Below are 14,229 nucleotides of genomic sequence, written 5' to 3'. Positions count from 1 at the left end.
TTTGGAATAAAGGTTCCTCCTTTCAAGCAATTCAGTCACCAAACCCGAGGCATCTACCTTTTCCTTCACCTGGTGCAGTGTCCAGAGGAGCCGGGCACCAAGGACACCCTTAGGACCCAACACGCTCGGCCCAGAGCTGTCCTCGCCCTATTTCGTTCCACTGGCACCACCGGCTGAGTGAACGCAGGGGTAGGAAACGTGCGGCGCGGAGCAGGTGCCTAACAGATGCCAGTCACGTGAAGAAGACAGAGCCGTCCTTCATCCCGCATCAGGGGCGGACTGAGGGTAATGAGCTCCCCATCCCAGGGTTTAAAGCACAGCTTGGGATTTTACAAAGGAAATTTAAATCCTACTGCCAGCCCACAAACCAAACAGACTGACTTTCACTGGATTTTAGTTTTTGTTTGTTTTTTTTTTGTTGTTGTTGTTGTTCTTCCAGCTTCGTTCCTAACAATTTAAAAATTGTGAGATTTCATAAAAATGATTGCTAGCTTCAAAAAAAAAAAAAAAAAAGATTTGGCAACACCACCAGCTGGAGCTGAGAGCAGCTTTCCTTAGAGCATCCTCTCCCCATTCAAAGCAACCCCTGCTAGATCACTCCCCTCTGTTCCGTGCCTCCCCCTGGTCGGCAGTTTACCTTGTACCCGCTGCTGTGGGGTTGAAGCGAATAAAGGCACAGCTGCGCTGGCTCGAGGGGAGCATGGGCCCCAAGTCCTCCCCTTCCCCAGGGTACTGGAGGCAGCGCCAAGAGGACCTAGAGTTCCAGTAAACACTAGGTTCCTTCTTTGCCCTGCAGGCTTCCTGCTATTTCCAGAAGCCCTCCTTTGTGATTCCTGTTGGAAGAACAAATGTATGGCCTTTTGGAGAGTTAGGTCCCATTACTCCTACGAAGAGCTACTTCTTGGGATGTGCATGGTAGGACCTCCCCCAAGCGTCGCTCATTCACGTGTCGCCCATTCACCGCGTCAGACACGCTTTGTCGCTCAAAGGAACCACGGTGCCCACTCCCACCGAGGGGTGTGCGTGCAACGGAAGACCGTGTGTCCACGTCCACATGGGCACCAGCTCTGGGACGCGTTTTCCCGACTTCACACGCTGCCAGCTGTTGACCCACACCTAAGACGCAGCATGACACGTGCTGAAGATTTTACTAGTAGGCGCCTCCCGAGGCCTCAAATGGGTCCGTTTGCTCAGAACTGGGGCCCACGCGGGGCTCTGCACTCCACGGGAGCCTGGAATCCAGTCTGCTCTGGCTCGGGTGCCTCCTGCCTTCACAGGATGAGGCCTTTCCCCAGGCCCGCCTGCCCCGCCGAGGCACCTCCCTCGGGTTAAACGAGCCCCTCCCCCTTCATTTGCCTTCCACACTCTGCCATCGTCTTTCCCTTCGACGACATCAGGGTCTATGTAGTTGGCATCTTCCGATGATGCCTCAGATGATGCATATGGTGGAGAACATAGCACAACCCTTGGCACTGAGATACTGGGAAGAGCCCAGCTCCCCGTCTGCAGATTTTCAGGGCCATGTGTCACCATGTGCCATCGGGTGGAGGCTGAGGGCACCCTCCATGGATACACCCCTGCAAATCCTGTCTCTCAATATTTCACCGTGCCCCAGCCGACTGTTGGGGATGCATGCAGTGGGCGAGGGAGGAGAAGGGCCCGGAGACAACATATCTGGGAGGGGGTGTAAGGTGCTTGCGGTGGGGAAACCTCCTTTTGGTTTCCTAGTTCTCTTGAACCTCCTCAAGCAGTCTTAGTCAAAGCACATTCCTTGGAGTCAGACGTGAGAACCATAATCTGCCCACAAGGTGCTGGTAGGCACCACGAGGTCATCTATGAATCCGTTTCTGACTCTTCTCTGCTGCCCCAAGGCCCCAGGGGGCCCGGCTACTAAAATGGGCTGTGAGGCACCCTGGGGAGATTAGCCAGGGTTTGTTTGTTTGTTTGTTTGTTTGTTTGTTTGTTTGTTTGTTTCAAGATGCTGGCAGAAGGGGGAGTCTAGATGGCCAAGGGTAGGTACCAAGAGGTTTAAAGAGAAGGCGCCATACAGCGAGGAGGCCTTGAGTCCCGAGCCATGTGAAGGGGGAGGTGGGAGGACCCGAGTCCAGAATTCAGCTGTGGTTTTGTAAGGGCAGTGAAGGCGCTACATGGTCCCCCTGCGTCCCCCCCGCTCCCCGGGCCCTCCTGCATCTCTCCAGGGACGAGGTCAGGTGGAAGGTCACTGGACTCCCAGGACACCTAGCATTTATCCCTACTGCTCTGCCTTTCGTGCTCTTGACTTAACACTCCCCCATCAGGCAGTGAGGTCCTAACTTCCTAGTGTCTGCCCCCCACCCCGTGGGAGCTGGGTTCACTGAGTGACCCAATAGCTGGTCACGCCGCGTCAGCAGCCTTGCTGCCCAGACATGAGCATTTCGATCCCCAAGCACATGCGCATGTCGACCCGTTGCCTTACGCCTTGCTAACAGTGACATTTAGTGAGCGCTTACAGTGTGCGGGGAGTGTGAAGTGTCGGAGGGGGTCCCCCCATTCTTCAGCTCCATGCCTCTACTGAGGCAGACGTTGTCAGTGGAGCAACACTGCTGACGCCCCCACCTCCTCCCTCCCCACTGCCCCGGGGAGAAGAAGCCACTTAACTGAATGGAGTAAGCTAAGCTGCTTGAGCTGGCGCCACCTGGCCTGTCCCCCAGGTCGGCCTGTTCACAAGCAGGGTGCACACTGGTCTCCCCACCCTGCAGGAAGTTGGGGAGAGGGGCAAAGCTGCCCGTGCAGAGGAGGCTTGCAGCTTCCTGGCTCAGCCTGGGACTGGGACTGGGTGGGTGTAATTCGGGGAAAGGCACCTTGTCCTGATACAGCACGACTCAGTCACCGAAGATGTACGTTTTATACATTTGAACATCTCCGAAATTGGGACGCAGCTTCCAAGCAGATGGCACGACACAGTCGAATTGGCTCTGATGTTTTCCTAGTGGTACATCTCACACTCGGTGACGGCATCTTAGATTCGAAGAAACATGGTAAAGCAACAGCCCGCAGTCAGCCTTATCAAGGAGCTGCTGCCTTGGGCTCCGTCTGCCCCCGCGAGTGGCGCTCAACTGGTTCTGAGCACAGGAACGGAGGAAAGGGGGCTTATTTCCCACCACCCCACCATCCCAGCACCCCGGCACCCCAGCCCGAAGCACTTCCCGCAGCCTGACGAGGCAAGAAAATAAGACACCTTCTCCAAGCCGGGAACACGCACAGCCCGGTCCAGGGAGCGCAGAGGCTCTAGCAAGCCGGAAAAGGCAAGGGCTCACGTGGTACGTGTGCGTGTGTGCACACATGCGAGCACTCAGCCCGCATCCCCGCTTGGCTCTGATCACTGTCTCATCCCACCTTCCTCCCTTGTGGCACACCCCAAAAGATTCCCCAACCCCCCTCCTCCATCCTCTCACCCGGCTCTGTCCCCCACAATTAAGGCCACTACTAGGGGTTGAATTATGTCCCCTCAAAATCCGTATGTGGAAGTCCTAACCCCGGGACCACAGAAAGGGACTATTCAGGGACAGGTCTTTACAGGGTCATCAGGTTAGAGTGGGGTCACTAGGATGGGCCAGGCTAGGACCCCTGGTGCGCCTCTGAAAGGGGAAATCTGGACGTGGAAGGCGGGGTGCAGACGCAGGGAGAAGCAGAAAGGCCTGGGACGGGTCCTCCCGAGTCCTTGGGAAGAGCCCACCCTGCCGACACCTTGATGTGGGCCTTCCAGCCCTGCACCCCAATCCCGGGCCTGCTGGATGACCAGCTCTGTCGTGCAGGCTGCGGCCTGGGAACGAGCACCGCCCTCCCACACCTGCTGCTCACGTGGCTTCTCCACGCTGCACATCACACTCACGGCTCCTCCCCTCCATGGCTCACTGCTCCCCGCGGGCTCTGTCCCCGGCTGTCTCCCCAGAGCTCCCTCGGCTCCCCCCTGCTAGGCCCTGGCTTTGCCCCTTGCCCCCACCCCCAGGAACCACGGCCCTCAAAGCTCCACCTCTAGCCCGCGTCTGTGCCAAGCTCCAGACCCGGCACCCAGCCACCTCCTAGGCACCCCCACCTGCACAACCCACAAGACCCCAAACACATCCAAACCAAGCGTGTCATTTGCCGCCTCACGCCCCCGACGCCTCCCCACCTGCTCCCCTCCCCGTGTATCCCGTGCATCTCAGAAAAGGGCCCCCACCCGGGTATTGCCGGGGGAAGCCTTCCTGGCTTTACTACTCCGAGACCAGGTGACATCCTTCTCCACGCTCCCAGGCCACCCTCCCTAGACTGAGAGACCTATCATGGCAAGGGCCATTCAATTCGTCTCTCCACAGAGGGACCTCAGTCCTACACTCTGGCGACACCGCAGGGCGGGTCGGGACGATAGAAACCCTCCCACATAAGCTCTTAAAGGTCAAGCAACTGTCACTGAAAGAGGTACCTTATCACAGACAAGTTTTTATTACTTTGTCCTGCATATAGAACCCACGAAATATAAAAACATCTCCGGAGTTAAAGGAAACACCCCTCCCCGCCATGCTGCCACCAGCCCCTTCCCTCCCTGGACGGGCTCAGATGGGGGAGCTGGAGGGTTGCAGGCCACCTCCCTCTGTCCAGTGAACAAGTTCCATATAAAAATAGATCTGTTGAGGGCTCCCAGGGAGCCATCAGCCCGCATCTGTGCAGGGCAGAGGTCTGGGACCCCTCAGGATTGTGGGACCTCACTCCTCAGGGGAGGGGAGGTCTACCCTGGACACCGAAGTCCTGCCAACACAGCCAGGGGGCCCCTCCGCAGCACAGCCAGGGGATGGGGAGGGGCCCTGGACCTTTAGAGCATGACTGCTGCAGCTGGAGATGGGGATGAGGCCCCCTCCACCCAAGGCGGGGCCCCTGGTCCTCTCGCCAGGTCCTTTCCAAGCTTGTGGGGGGAGGGGGCAAGCCCAGAGGGGAGCTGGCAAAGGGACCGGACCCTCCAGCCCCATCAAAGGTGGAAGCATTATCTCAAGCTCCCCCTTCCCACCTCATTCCCTCAACATCACTGGCTAGGGCAGGTGCTTGGAGGGGGGGTGCAGAGGGAGGGGCCCCAAGGAGAGAAGAGCTGCTGCTGGCAGGGTGAGGCCAAAGGCACTGCTGTGAGGCACTGTCCCCCACCGTGGGCGCTCCCCAAAAATCCGCTGCATCTTCCCGCCCCCAGGCTCCTTCTCATGCTAGTCCCTCTGCCTGGAGGCCTCCTGTCCTAGGCCCTGCGTCTCTCGGCCTGCACAAAACTCCACCCTGCCCTCAGGAGGGACACCCCCACCCCCACCTCCAAAGCCTCCTTCAACTTCTGCATCAGCCTCTCAGCCGAGAAGCCTTTCCAGACACAGGTGCACGTGTGCGAATCACGAGGGTGTCCATCTGCCCTCGGGCCCACCGGCCCACTGACCCCGAGGTCTCCCATGGGGCCGGGGCACTTCTGGAAGGTGCCCTTGCCCCACCCCCGTACTTCTCAGTGCCTGAGCTTCTCCGCCCACCTAGGCTGAGCCCTCCACGGGCCAGCTCGATGATCTGTTCACCCCCTACTTCTCCCCCTGTGGCTCCTCCTTCCCACCCATCCCACCCCCACCCACACGCAGCCAAGTCCAGGGTCGGCATAGGTCAGGGGTGACTGGGACCAACCCAGCCCCTGGAATCCCGGCCAGATCCAGCAGCCTTCCTGCCGTCCTATGAGAGCCCTGGCCTCATGATCTCCACCACCTCGGGGAAGCCCTTCTGGGTCAGGAACTCTGGGGTTAGCCCAGGGTGGCCACTCCTGCCAGAGTCCCCCAGAAGCTGGAGGGAGAGGGTGCTGCACAGGAGGCTGAGTGGTGCCCAGGAGACAACTTGCGAGAGGCGGCCACCTCAGAGTACCCCTGGGCTACCTCGGGGAAGGGAGTTGGCATCACAAGGTAGGACCAAGGACTCTCTCTCTCTCCAGAGCCAGGCCCAGGCCCGGACTGGGAGTCGGGGGCATGGGTTCTGACCGCCCTGCCCCTTTCCTATCTGCACAGTGTGGCTCGGAGCCTGTCAGAGAGAGAAGGTCCACCTCTGAGGGTCTCTTCACCATCCCCTGAGGCTGGAGAGCAAAGCTCACAGGTTCTCCAGGGAGAAAACATCTCCCCTCATGCTCCTCTCAGATGTCCCCCCTCCCCCCACCCCGACCAGTTGAATTTATAAAAGGAATGCACAGGGGAGGCCTAGCTGGGTCTCAGGGGAGCACCAGAACCTCATGATGGCCTAGCCAGGACCCTCACCCTCACCCTGAGCTGTCGGCCCAAGGACAAGGGAAGCAGAAATCAGCTCCTGAGTCTAGGGCCTTTGGGGTCCAGCCCCTGAGCTCAGCACCACCTTCTTGGCCTGGGCCTTACCACCAGTGTGCAGACAGGGCCAAGCCCAAGCACAGGGAGCGGAGGACCTTGCCCCTCCAGGCCCTTCAGGATGGGCCGCCAGGCAGCTCTGGTCCCTGCTGGGTCTCATGGGAGCATGTTAGGGACCCATGCTGCCAATAGGCTGAGAGGTCTGTGTGGAAAAAGGGGCACCCCCTGGGGTGGGCCCCAGGACCCAGTGGGTGTGGAAGACAGAAAAACACGAACCAGGTGATTTAAAGCTACGTCTTCCCTCCCCGTCCTGTCCCCCTTGGTCCCTGAGGCCCGGCATCTCCTCCTGCTAGTAGCTCAGGGGTTCTCCCCAGGGATTTAACCCTTCTGGCCAAGGTGTTCAGACTGGGGCAAATGGGAGGACTAGGCAGTGAAATGAGGGGAACCGTGGTCCCGAACAAGCTCTGGGCCGCAGTGCAGGGAGAGCGTGCTCACTTCCACACCGCTGGGGCCCAGCCTGCCGGGGTCCGAGTCAGGGCAGGGGTCCTGGCTGCAAGGACGCACTGTTCACACCTGCACCCCCTGGCCTTGCAGCTGGAGCACCCGTGCCCGCAGGGCGCTGATCCCACTGAGGAGGGCCTCTCGATGTTCCGCCGACGAGATGCCCAGGTTCAGCAGGTCCCTGAAAGAAGGGCCGCTCAGACCCAGCTGGCTGAAACCCCCCTCTGCTCTCTGCCCCCGACCGCCAGGACAGGGAAGGACTCCCAGGCAGGTAGGGGCAGGGCCCCGGGCTCCTGACTCACTGGGCAGCCATCGCAGCCACGGCCTCCAGGCTCCCGTAGCCACCTGCAGCGAAGCTGTCCTTGTAGCGGCCCAGGTCCAGGGCGTCCAGCCACGCGCCCACGGAACCGAAGGAGGGAAAGGTGGAGAAGGCACGGTCCGCCAGTGGGGTGGGAGGCCTGGGGAGCAGAGGAGCTGCAGTCAGTCCGCAGCAAGGATGGGTGCCCAGACTTGGTCGCTCTGCTGAGGAGAGGCCAGCTGAGAAAGGATGGGCGACCGAGCCCCCGGGCAGACCTGGCTCCACGGGGTGCGAGGCATCACCAGAGCAGGTGAGGGCTGCAAGATACCTGGGCAGGTAGGTAGAGAGAAGGTTGCACCTGAGCCCTGTAAAGGTCCTGGGCGTATATGGACCAGCCTGGGTAGGGTAGGACATTCCTAGGATGCTTTGGGAGGTGACCCATGTTATATTTGGGACAACTAATGCTCATTCCACTCATTTTATAGTCGGTGGTCACTGTACGGGACGTGTGAGGCAAAACCCAGGACAAGTAGAGTGACTAAGAAGGATAAAAATTTACATGTGTCTGAGGCAAGCAGAATATCAGATTTATCTAGGGCAACTGGGTAAGCAGTCATACCTGGACAGGTGTGGTAGGCTGGGGTGGGGTAGGAGGTGGGGTAGGACTGGTGGGGTAGACGAGGTAGGGTCGGACAGGTGGGGTAGACCAGGTGGGGTAGGCTGGGGTGGGGTAGGCCAGGTGAGGTAGACGAGGTGGGATAGGACAGGTGGGGTAAATGAGGTGGGATAGGACATGTGGGGTAGGACAGCTGGGGTAGGACAGGTGAGGTAGGCCACATGGGGTAGGCCAGGGTGGGGTAGAGTAGGTGGGGTAGGCCACGTGGGGTAGATGAGGTGAGATAGGACAGGTAGGGTAGGACAGGTGAGATAAGAGAGGTGGGGTAGACGAGGTGGGATAGGATGTGTAGACGAGGTGGGGTAGGCCAGGTGGGGTTGACCAGTGGGGTAGGCCAGGTGGGGTAGGGGGTGGTTGTACCCTGGCCATGCAGGGAGGCCACCCATGGAGAGGTGAGAGGTCGGCCGTATCTGGTGGTTGGGGATAGACGGGAGTGTACCTGGGACAAATGAGGCTTCAGCTGTACCTGGGAGAGGTGGCCGTGGCACACTTTGGGGGTTCTGGGTCCTGCACCATCTTGCTCAGGATACTGTGGATCTGGGAGAACCTGGGCCGCTCGCCCGGGTCCTTCTGCCAGCAGTCGAGCATCAGTCGGTGTAGCAGGGAGGGGCAGTGCCTGGGGGGTGGCAGCCGGAAGCCGTCCTCCACTGCCTTGATCACCTGCGCCGCGGAGGTGGAGGTGAGGGGCAGACAGGAAGCTTGAAGTCCCTCTAGCACAGGCACACAGCCCATCCGAGGGAGCCCAGGCAGGGACCGGGCAGGACCGGAAGCAAGTGGATGGACAGCGAAGAGGGGCCTGGGGCCCAGAGGTCAAAGGGCAAGGGGCAGAGGATGGGGGGGTGGGCCCTGAGGTCACTCACGTCTTGGCCAGACATGTCCCAGTAGGGCCGCTCCCCAAAGGCCATCACCTCCCACATGACGACACCAAAGCTCCACACGTCACTAGCAGAACTGAAGTGTCCAAACTGAAGCGTCTCGGGGGCGGCCCACAGCGCGGGGCTCCGGCCACTCTGCGGGCGGGGGGCAAGTCAGGGCCAGCAAGGGACGGGCCCGCACACCCAGGGGCCCACCTCACGGAGCCCCAGATCCAGCCCCACCTGCCACCCTCCCAGCTGCATCTCCAGGGAAGGCACCCCGTGGTGTCCACACTGGCACTTATTTGGGGCCAACTGGGTGGAGGGGCAGGGACGCCTCACCATGGTGGTGTAGACAGCCTCTGCGCGGTCCCGGGGGCCCCGTCCAAAGCCGGAGATCTTGCAGATAAGGCCGCTGGTGACCAGCACCCGGCGGGCTGCCAGGCCCCGGTGGACGTAGCCCATTTCCGACAGATACTTCATGGCTGACGCCAGCCCGGGCAGCAGGCCCAACAGCTGCCCAGCCGCCAGCTGGCCTTCGTGCCGCTGCAGGCGGAAGGGCCACACATTCAGTCCCCTGGGGCTGCGTGACCCCGGGAAGCCAGCTGGCCCTCCCTGGCTCTGCCCCGGGGCCACCAGCTCGGCCTGGCCAGCGGGCAGCTTTTTGGGGAATGATGCCGAGTGCCAGTCCCCCCAAGGAGAAAAGTGAGGGACGAAGCACAACAGGGTCAGCGGTCGCCCCTGGGGCCCAGGCCACTCACCCGCAGGAAGCCGTCCAGGGCCCCATGGCTCATGTACTCGGTGACAATCATCAAGGTGCTTCCTGTGCCCAGGGATAGGGAAGGCGCACTCTAAGTTGCCTGCTCCCCTCTGCGCGCACACATGCACCCTCCCACCCCCTACCCCTCCCACCTGCCCGCTCCCCCGCTACCCGCCCCCCTCCCCGCCGGCGACCGGCCAGCCTCCCACATGCCCCAGGATCCCCTAGGCCAAAGAACAGAAGAGGGGACATCTGGAGGAGGACAGGGGCCAAGGTCGAGGAGCTGCAATAAGTCCGCTAGGAAAGGTCACCCGAGGTCCAAGCGACACATTCCCACAGCGTCACTGCAGGGCGGAAAGGTCGTTCAAGGTCAGAAGGGCTGAGTCAGTGAAAGAAAGCTGCAGCCTTGTCTGCACACTGGGCAGCTTAGGGGCTGGGGAAAGGGCCTAGGGGCCCCCCTGCCACCCCCAGGCTTCCGGAGCACGCAGTCCTACCTCGGGTGATGACACCCTCCAGCCGCACCACGTGGCTGTGGTCGAACTGACCCAGGGTGAGGGCCTCGGCCAGGAAGCTGAGCCTCTGAGAGTCGGAGCAGCCGTCCCTCAGCGTGTGCACGGCCACGGGCAGCTCCTGGCGGCCGGGGAGCTGCAGGCAGCCGAAGGACAGCTCCCCGAAGCGCCCTGTGGGGAAAGAGCACCTCAGACAGTCCCCTGGAGCTCACTCACCCCCCCCCCCCCCCCGCCGCCCCGCCAACCCAGGCAGGGCGAGCAGCTTCTGGATCATGCGGGCGGTTCGTGGCCTGGGGCTCAGAGCCCCCGAGTTCAAACCTAGTGAACTGAGTACCAGCCATGTGACGCGGGCTTCGAAGTCGCCACCTCGGCTCTGCACGAGGCAGCTGTCGTGCCCGTTTTACAGACAAGGAACGGGTTCAGAGCATCGAGGCATGCACCCTTGGTCACACAGCTGGGCAGTGTAGACCAGGACTAGCACTCAGGTGTGTCTGGTCCCCAAGTTTGCAAATGCTCCTCCCCAAGCCACAAAGGCCTGGGACCACACCTCTGCCAGTGGCAGCCTGCAGAGGCTGGCCGGGACAGGGCTAGAGTGACAGGGGCACGGGGGCACCAGGAGAGGGCAGGAAGGCAGGATCGCAGACCCCTCCGCCATCCCCTTCCCCGTAACCTGGTGGCTGCGGGTCCCGTTTGGTGCGGAGCTGGCCCTCCTGGGCAGGCTGGGACTGGGGTGAAGGCAATGAGGGAGGGCCTGGGGGCAGAGGTGGGGTCGGGGGGCAGGTGGGGGCTCTTGGGATGGACAAGGCTTCCTGGCTGCCCGGCTTGCCTGCTCCTAGGCTTTTCTCCAGTGTGACGGTTTTTGCATCCAGCTCCTTGGCGAACAGATGAACGGCCTGCAGCGGGTCCCCACAGCTCTGGGGGTCTAAGAACGTGCGGCGGGTGGGGACTTTGACTGGAATGCAGGGAGAGACAAGGGTGGGCTGGAGGAAGGGGGTCGGCCGGGGGCGGGAGGGGTTATAAAGGGCGGCAAGGAAGAGGGCCACGAAAGGGCCAGGCGACAACTCACAGTGGAAATACAGCTCCTCCTCGTCATGGGCGTCCTGACCTCCTTTGCCGTAGGGGCAGGGCCTGGGGAGGTGCAGAGTCATGCTTTGAGCCACGCGGCCCCAGCCCTTCCCCTCTCACCAGCGCCCAGGGTGGCAGCGCCTTATCCCTCCAAGACCCTTAAGGTCTGTGCCCTCGCGGAGGGACCTTCTTGTCTTATTTTGAAAGCTCCTCCCCGCAGTTGACAGACAATGCCAGCCCCAGACCTAACTCCTCACCCCCATCAACACTCCTAATTAGTTGCACTCAGAGCCACAATTGCACACTCTTGCAACTCCCGAAGCGCCCGAATCCATACCCCCTGACCTTGAACCCAAGCCGCCTGCCTGAGAACAGGTGAGCAATCGGGCGGCCCTGGCACTCATGGGCAGCCACGGTCTAGCCAGGGAAACAGGCCCTGAGGGTCAGTGGCAAGCCCGCTCACAGGTCCAAGTGGAAAAGAAGGGCGATGTGCTGGGGGGACACATAGCAGATGGGCCTGACTCGTCCCAGAGCATCCAGGATGGCTTTCCGAGGCAGAGGTGGCCATGGACCAACGGACTGCGTCACCATCAACAGAGCCACCGGCTGGCATCAGGGGCTGCTGAGCAGGGCCTCGCTGGCCCAGAGGAGAGCCCCCGGGGGCGCTGAGCAGGTGAGCACCGTGACTCAATCTGCACTGTAGGAAGACCACGCTGGCGTAGCTGTTGTCCCTGCAGGACCTGGCAGTGGGTCGGCCTACAGCGTGAGCATGGGCTCAAGTGATGCGTAGGTGCTGGGGCCGCAGGGCTGCGAGCCTGCTAGGAGGCAGAAAGGAGGAGGGAGGGAGAAGGTAGGCATGGCTCTGGTGTTCTGGGTTGCCTGACAGTTGGCGGTGGGGCCATTTATGGGGACGGGGAGAGGAAAAACTCGAGCCCAGCCTATGGGAGTCTGCAGAGCCCACGGAATAAGAAGGGAGGGGTGCAGGGTAGGGAGTTAGACGTGAAGGTCGGGGGGGGGGGGTGGTGCTGGAGGAGAGGTCTGCTCTGGAGCTCCAGTGCGGGAGCTGGGGCATCGTCCAGGAAGAGGACAGAGCCTGGGAAGTGGGACTGTGAACAAGTCTGCGGATCCCGACGTTTAGAGGCCGGGTGGAGAGGAGGAAGAGGCCATGGAGGAGGTCACAAAAGACCCACCAGACAAGTGGAAGGGAAACAGAAGGCAAATCAGGGGTGGCGACGGACGTCACAGGAGCGAAGGAAAGAAAAAGTGGAGCAGGGGAGGGAGATGGCGAGAGGGCCATGTTTCTAGACAGATGGGAAAGGGGGCAAAGGCTGTCATTTAGGATCAAGTGGTCACGATGGTGGTCAGCAGCACGGGCTCTGGGGCCTCACGCAGGGACAGGCTTCCCAGATCCCCCCACTCGGTAGCTGCAGGACTGGGTGGCTCAGATTTCTCTTTAATAAAATCGGGATAAAGACAGCCCCGCCTGACACAGCACAGGTGTGCGGAGCTTACTAAGCACTCCATAAGTGTCCGCTGTTATGTGGGGCAGAGGGGGACATTAGAAATAGTAGGGGATCCCTGGGTGGCTCGGGGGTTTAGCACCTGCCTTCAGCCCAGGGCATGATACTGGAGTCTCGGGATCGAGTCCCACGTCAGGCTCCCCACATGGAGCCTGCTTCTCCCTCTGCCTGTGTTCTCGCTGCCTCTCTCTCTCGAATAAATAAATAAAATCTTAAAAAAAAAAAAAAAAGGAACATAGGATGCCTGCGATGGAGAGAAGGGGTGGGCTTCAGAACACAGCAGGGAGGGCTAAGAGGAAGGCACTTTCCCTCGAGCAAAGGGAGCGGATGGGCGCAGAGACAGCTGCGTGTGCGGACCTGGGGACCAGGAGCCAGGCGGCCCATGATGCAGCGAAGGAGCAGGTGCAGCAGATATGGCTGAGGGGGCAAGTGGAAAGGACAGGCCACCTGCGGCGCATAAGCGGATGGGCCAGACGCAGTACCCGGGGTGATGGCCGGGTCCGTGGCAGGAAATGGGAGAGGAAGGTGGAGGTGGAACGAAGACAAGGTCCTTGGGAATGAGGAAGCCAAAGAACTGAGAAGCCAGGGGGTGGGACGGGTCGTCTAGGGGCCACTGAAGTCCCCAGAGTGGTGGCGGGACCTCCACGAAGGAGGAGAGCATCCAGGAAAGGCGGGTGGGGAGGAGGGGGCAAGGCTGAGCCAATGGAGGAGTCGCAGAGGACCCGAGAAGCTTCCCCTGGACAGCACCCTCTGGCGAGAAGTGGGATGAGCCAGCGTGGAGCAGGGAGGGGAGGCGGAGAGGAGGACACCCGGCACACAGCCCGTACTGCAGGGACTCAGAGATGTCAGCCCGAGCGGCGCAGGACCGCCACCTGTGCCCATCAGCACCTGACCCGCAGATCCTGCCCATTTCTGTGCCATTGGATTTCGAGCAGGTGTGGAGACCGACCCCCGGCTTATGCTATCTGCCTGAGCACACCTGTCTCCCAGGTGCTCGTGGGCAGCTGTCCTGCACTGTCCCTGCCCGGAGGGGTGTGAGGAGCCTCCTCCTGCACCCCCTGAGCCCCTGAGCCCCTGAGCCCCCAGCCAGGACAAGAGGCTCTCAGCTCCTGTCCATTCCTGCTTTTCCAACAGGCCCAATACGGGTGTCTAAGCCCCAGAAAGGAGCTCCCTATTCCTGCCCTGCCCCCCTGACTGTCCTGGCCCCAGGCAGAGGGGCTCCTGCACCGCCGGTCAAGGCGCTCCCCTCCTCGGTCACTTTCAGCGCTTCACCGGAGGCGAAGCTGCCCCTGCAGCCCACCCACAGGCAGTGAGACGCTGAGGGGAGGAGAGGGCTCCCCAGCAGCCATCCTCTCCTCTGCTGCCCGCCCTCGCTCCAGCCCATCACATGCAGACCTTCCGGCCCCCAAGTCTGCTGACCTCAGCCCCAGCCGGGCACCTCTGTGCGGGACCACGTGTGGCCCCGGGGAGGAGGCAGGTATACATGCCATGAGGTTTCCGCTGCGTGCAAAAGGACTGGAATCTTCTCTGAACCAAACTCAAGCTCCCCACCCTTCCCCCTCCTCCCATCCCCCTTCTCTGCCCACTCTCCTGCAGGCTTCCTTCTGCAGGGGGTGGTGGTGGGGGGCTGGTGTATGAGTTCCCCTCCTGTCCTCCCCCCTCCCACACACACAATTTCTGCCTTTCTTCCCTCTGCCTGTGTTCAAGG

At 61.3% G+C, this 14,229-nt stretch overlaps 1 protein-coding gene across 3 annotated transcripts in view; it reads right to left on the bottom strand.

Moving 5' to 3' along the window:
• Nucleotides 1-4,441: 4,441 nt before the first annotated feature.
• The window catches only part of EPHA10 (EPH receptor A10), a 41,529-nt gene continuing 31,741 nt past the window's right edge, over nt 4,442-14,229 (bottom strand). For 2 of the 3 annotated variants that reach the window (XM_072771891.1, XM_072771890.1), the window contains exons 9-17: nt 11,003-11,064; nt 10,763-10,888; nt 9,922-10,107; nt 9,429-9,490; nt 9,010-9,213; nt 8,674-8,823; nt 8,280-8,473; nt 7,142-7,297; nt 4,442-7,020 (exon numbers count right to left, since the gene is read on the bottom strand). In XM_072771891.1, coding sequence (XP_072627992.1) covers nt 6,906-7,020; nt 7,142-7,297; nt 8,280-8,473; nt 8,674-8,823; nt 9,010-9,213; nt 9,429-9,490; nt 9,922-10,107; nt 10,763-10,888; nt 11,003-11,064 — 1,255 coding nt within the window. In that variant the 3' untranslated portion in view covers nt 4,442-6,905. Of the gene's footprint in view, nt 7,021-7,141; nt 7,298-8,279; nt 8,474-8,673; nt 8,824-9,009; nt 9,214-9,428; nt 9,491-9,921; nt 10,108-10,762; nt 10,889-11,002; nt 11,065-14,229 lie in introns of those variants that run through there. The other variant, XR_012005385.1, reaches the window with a different exon arrangement.

This window comes from Canis lupus, chromosome 13 (genome assembly GCF_048164855.1).
Source record: "Canis lupus baileyi chromosome 13, mCanLup2.hap1, whole genome shotgun sequence".
Classification (NCBI taxonomy): domain Eukaryota; kingdom Metazoa; phylum Chordata; class Mammalia; order Carnivora; family Canidae; genus Canis; species Canis lupus.
Note: the sequence above shows the minus strand (reverse complement) of the source record. Positions and strands in the feature narration are given on the sequence as shown.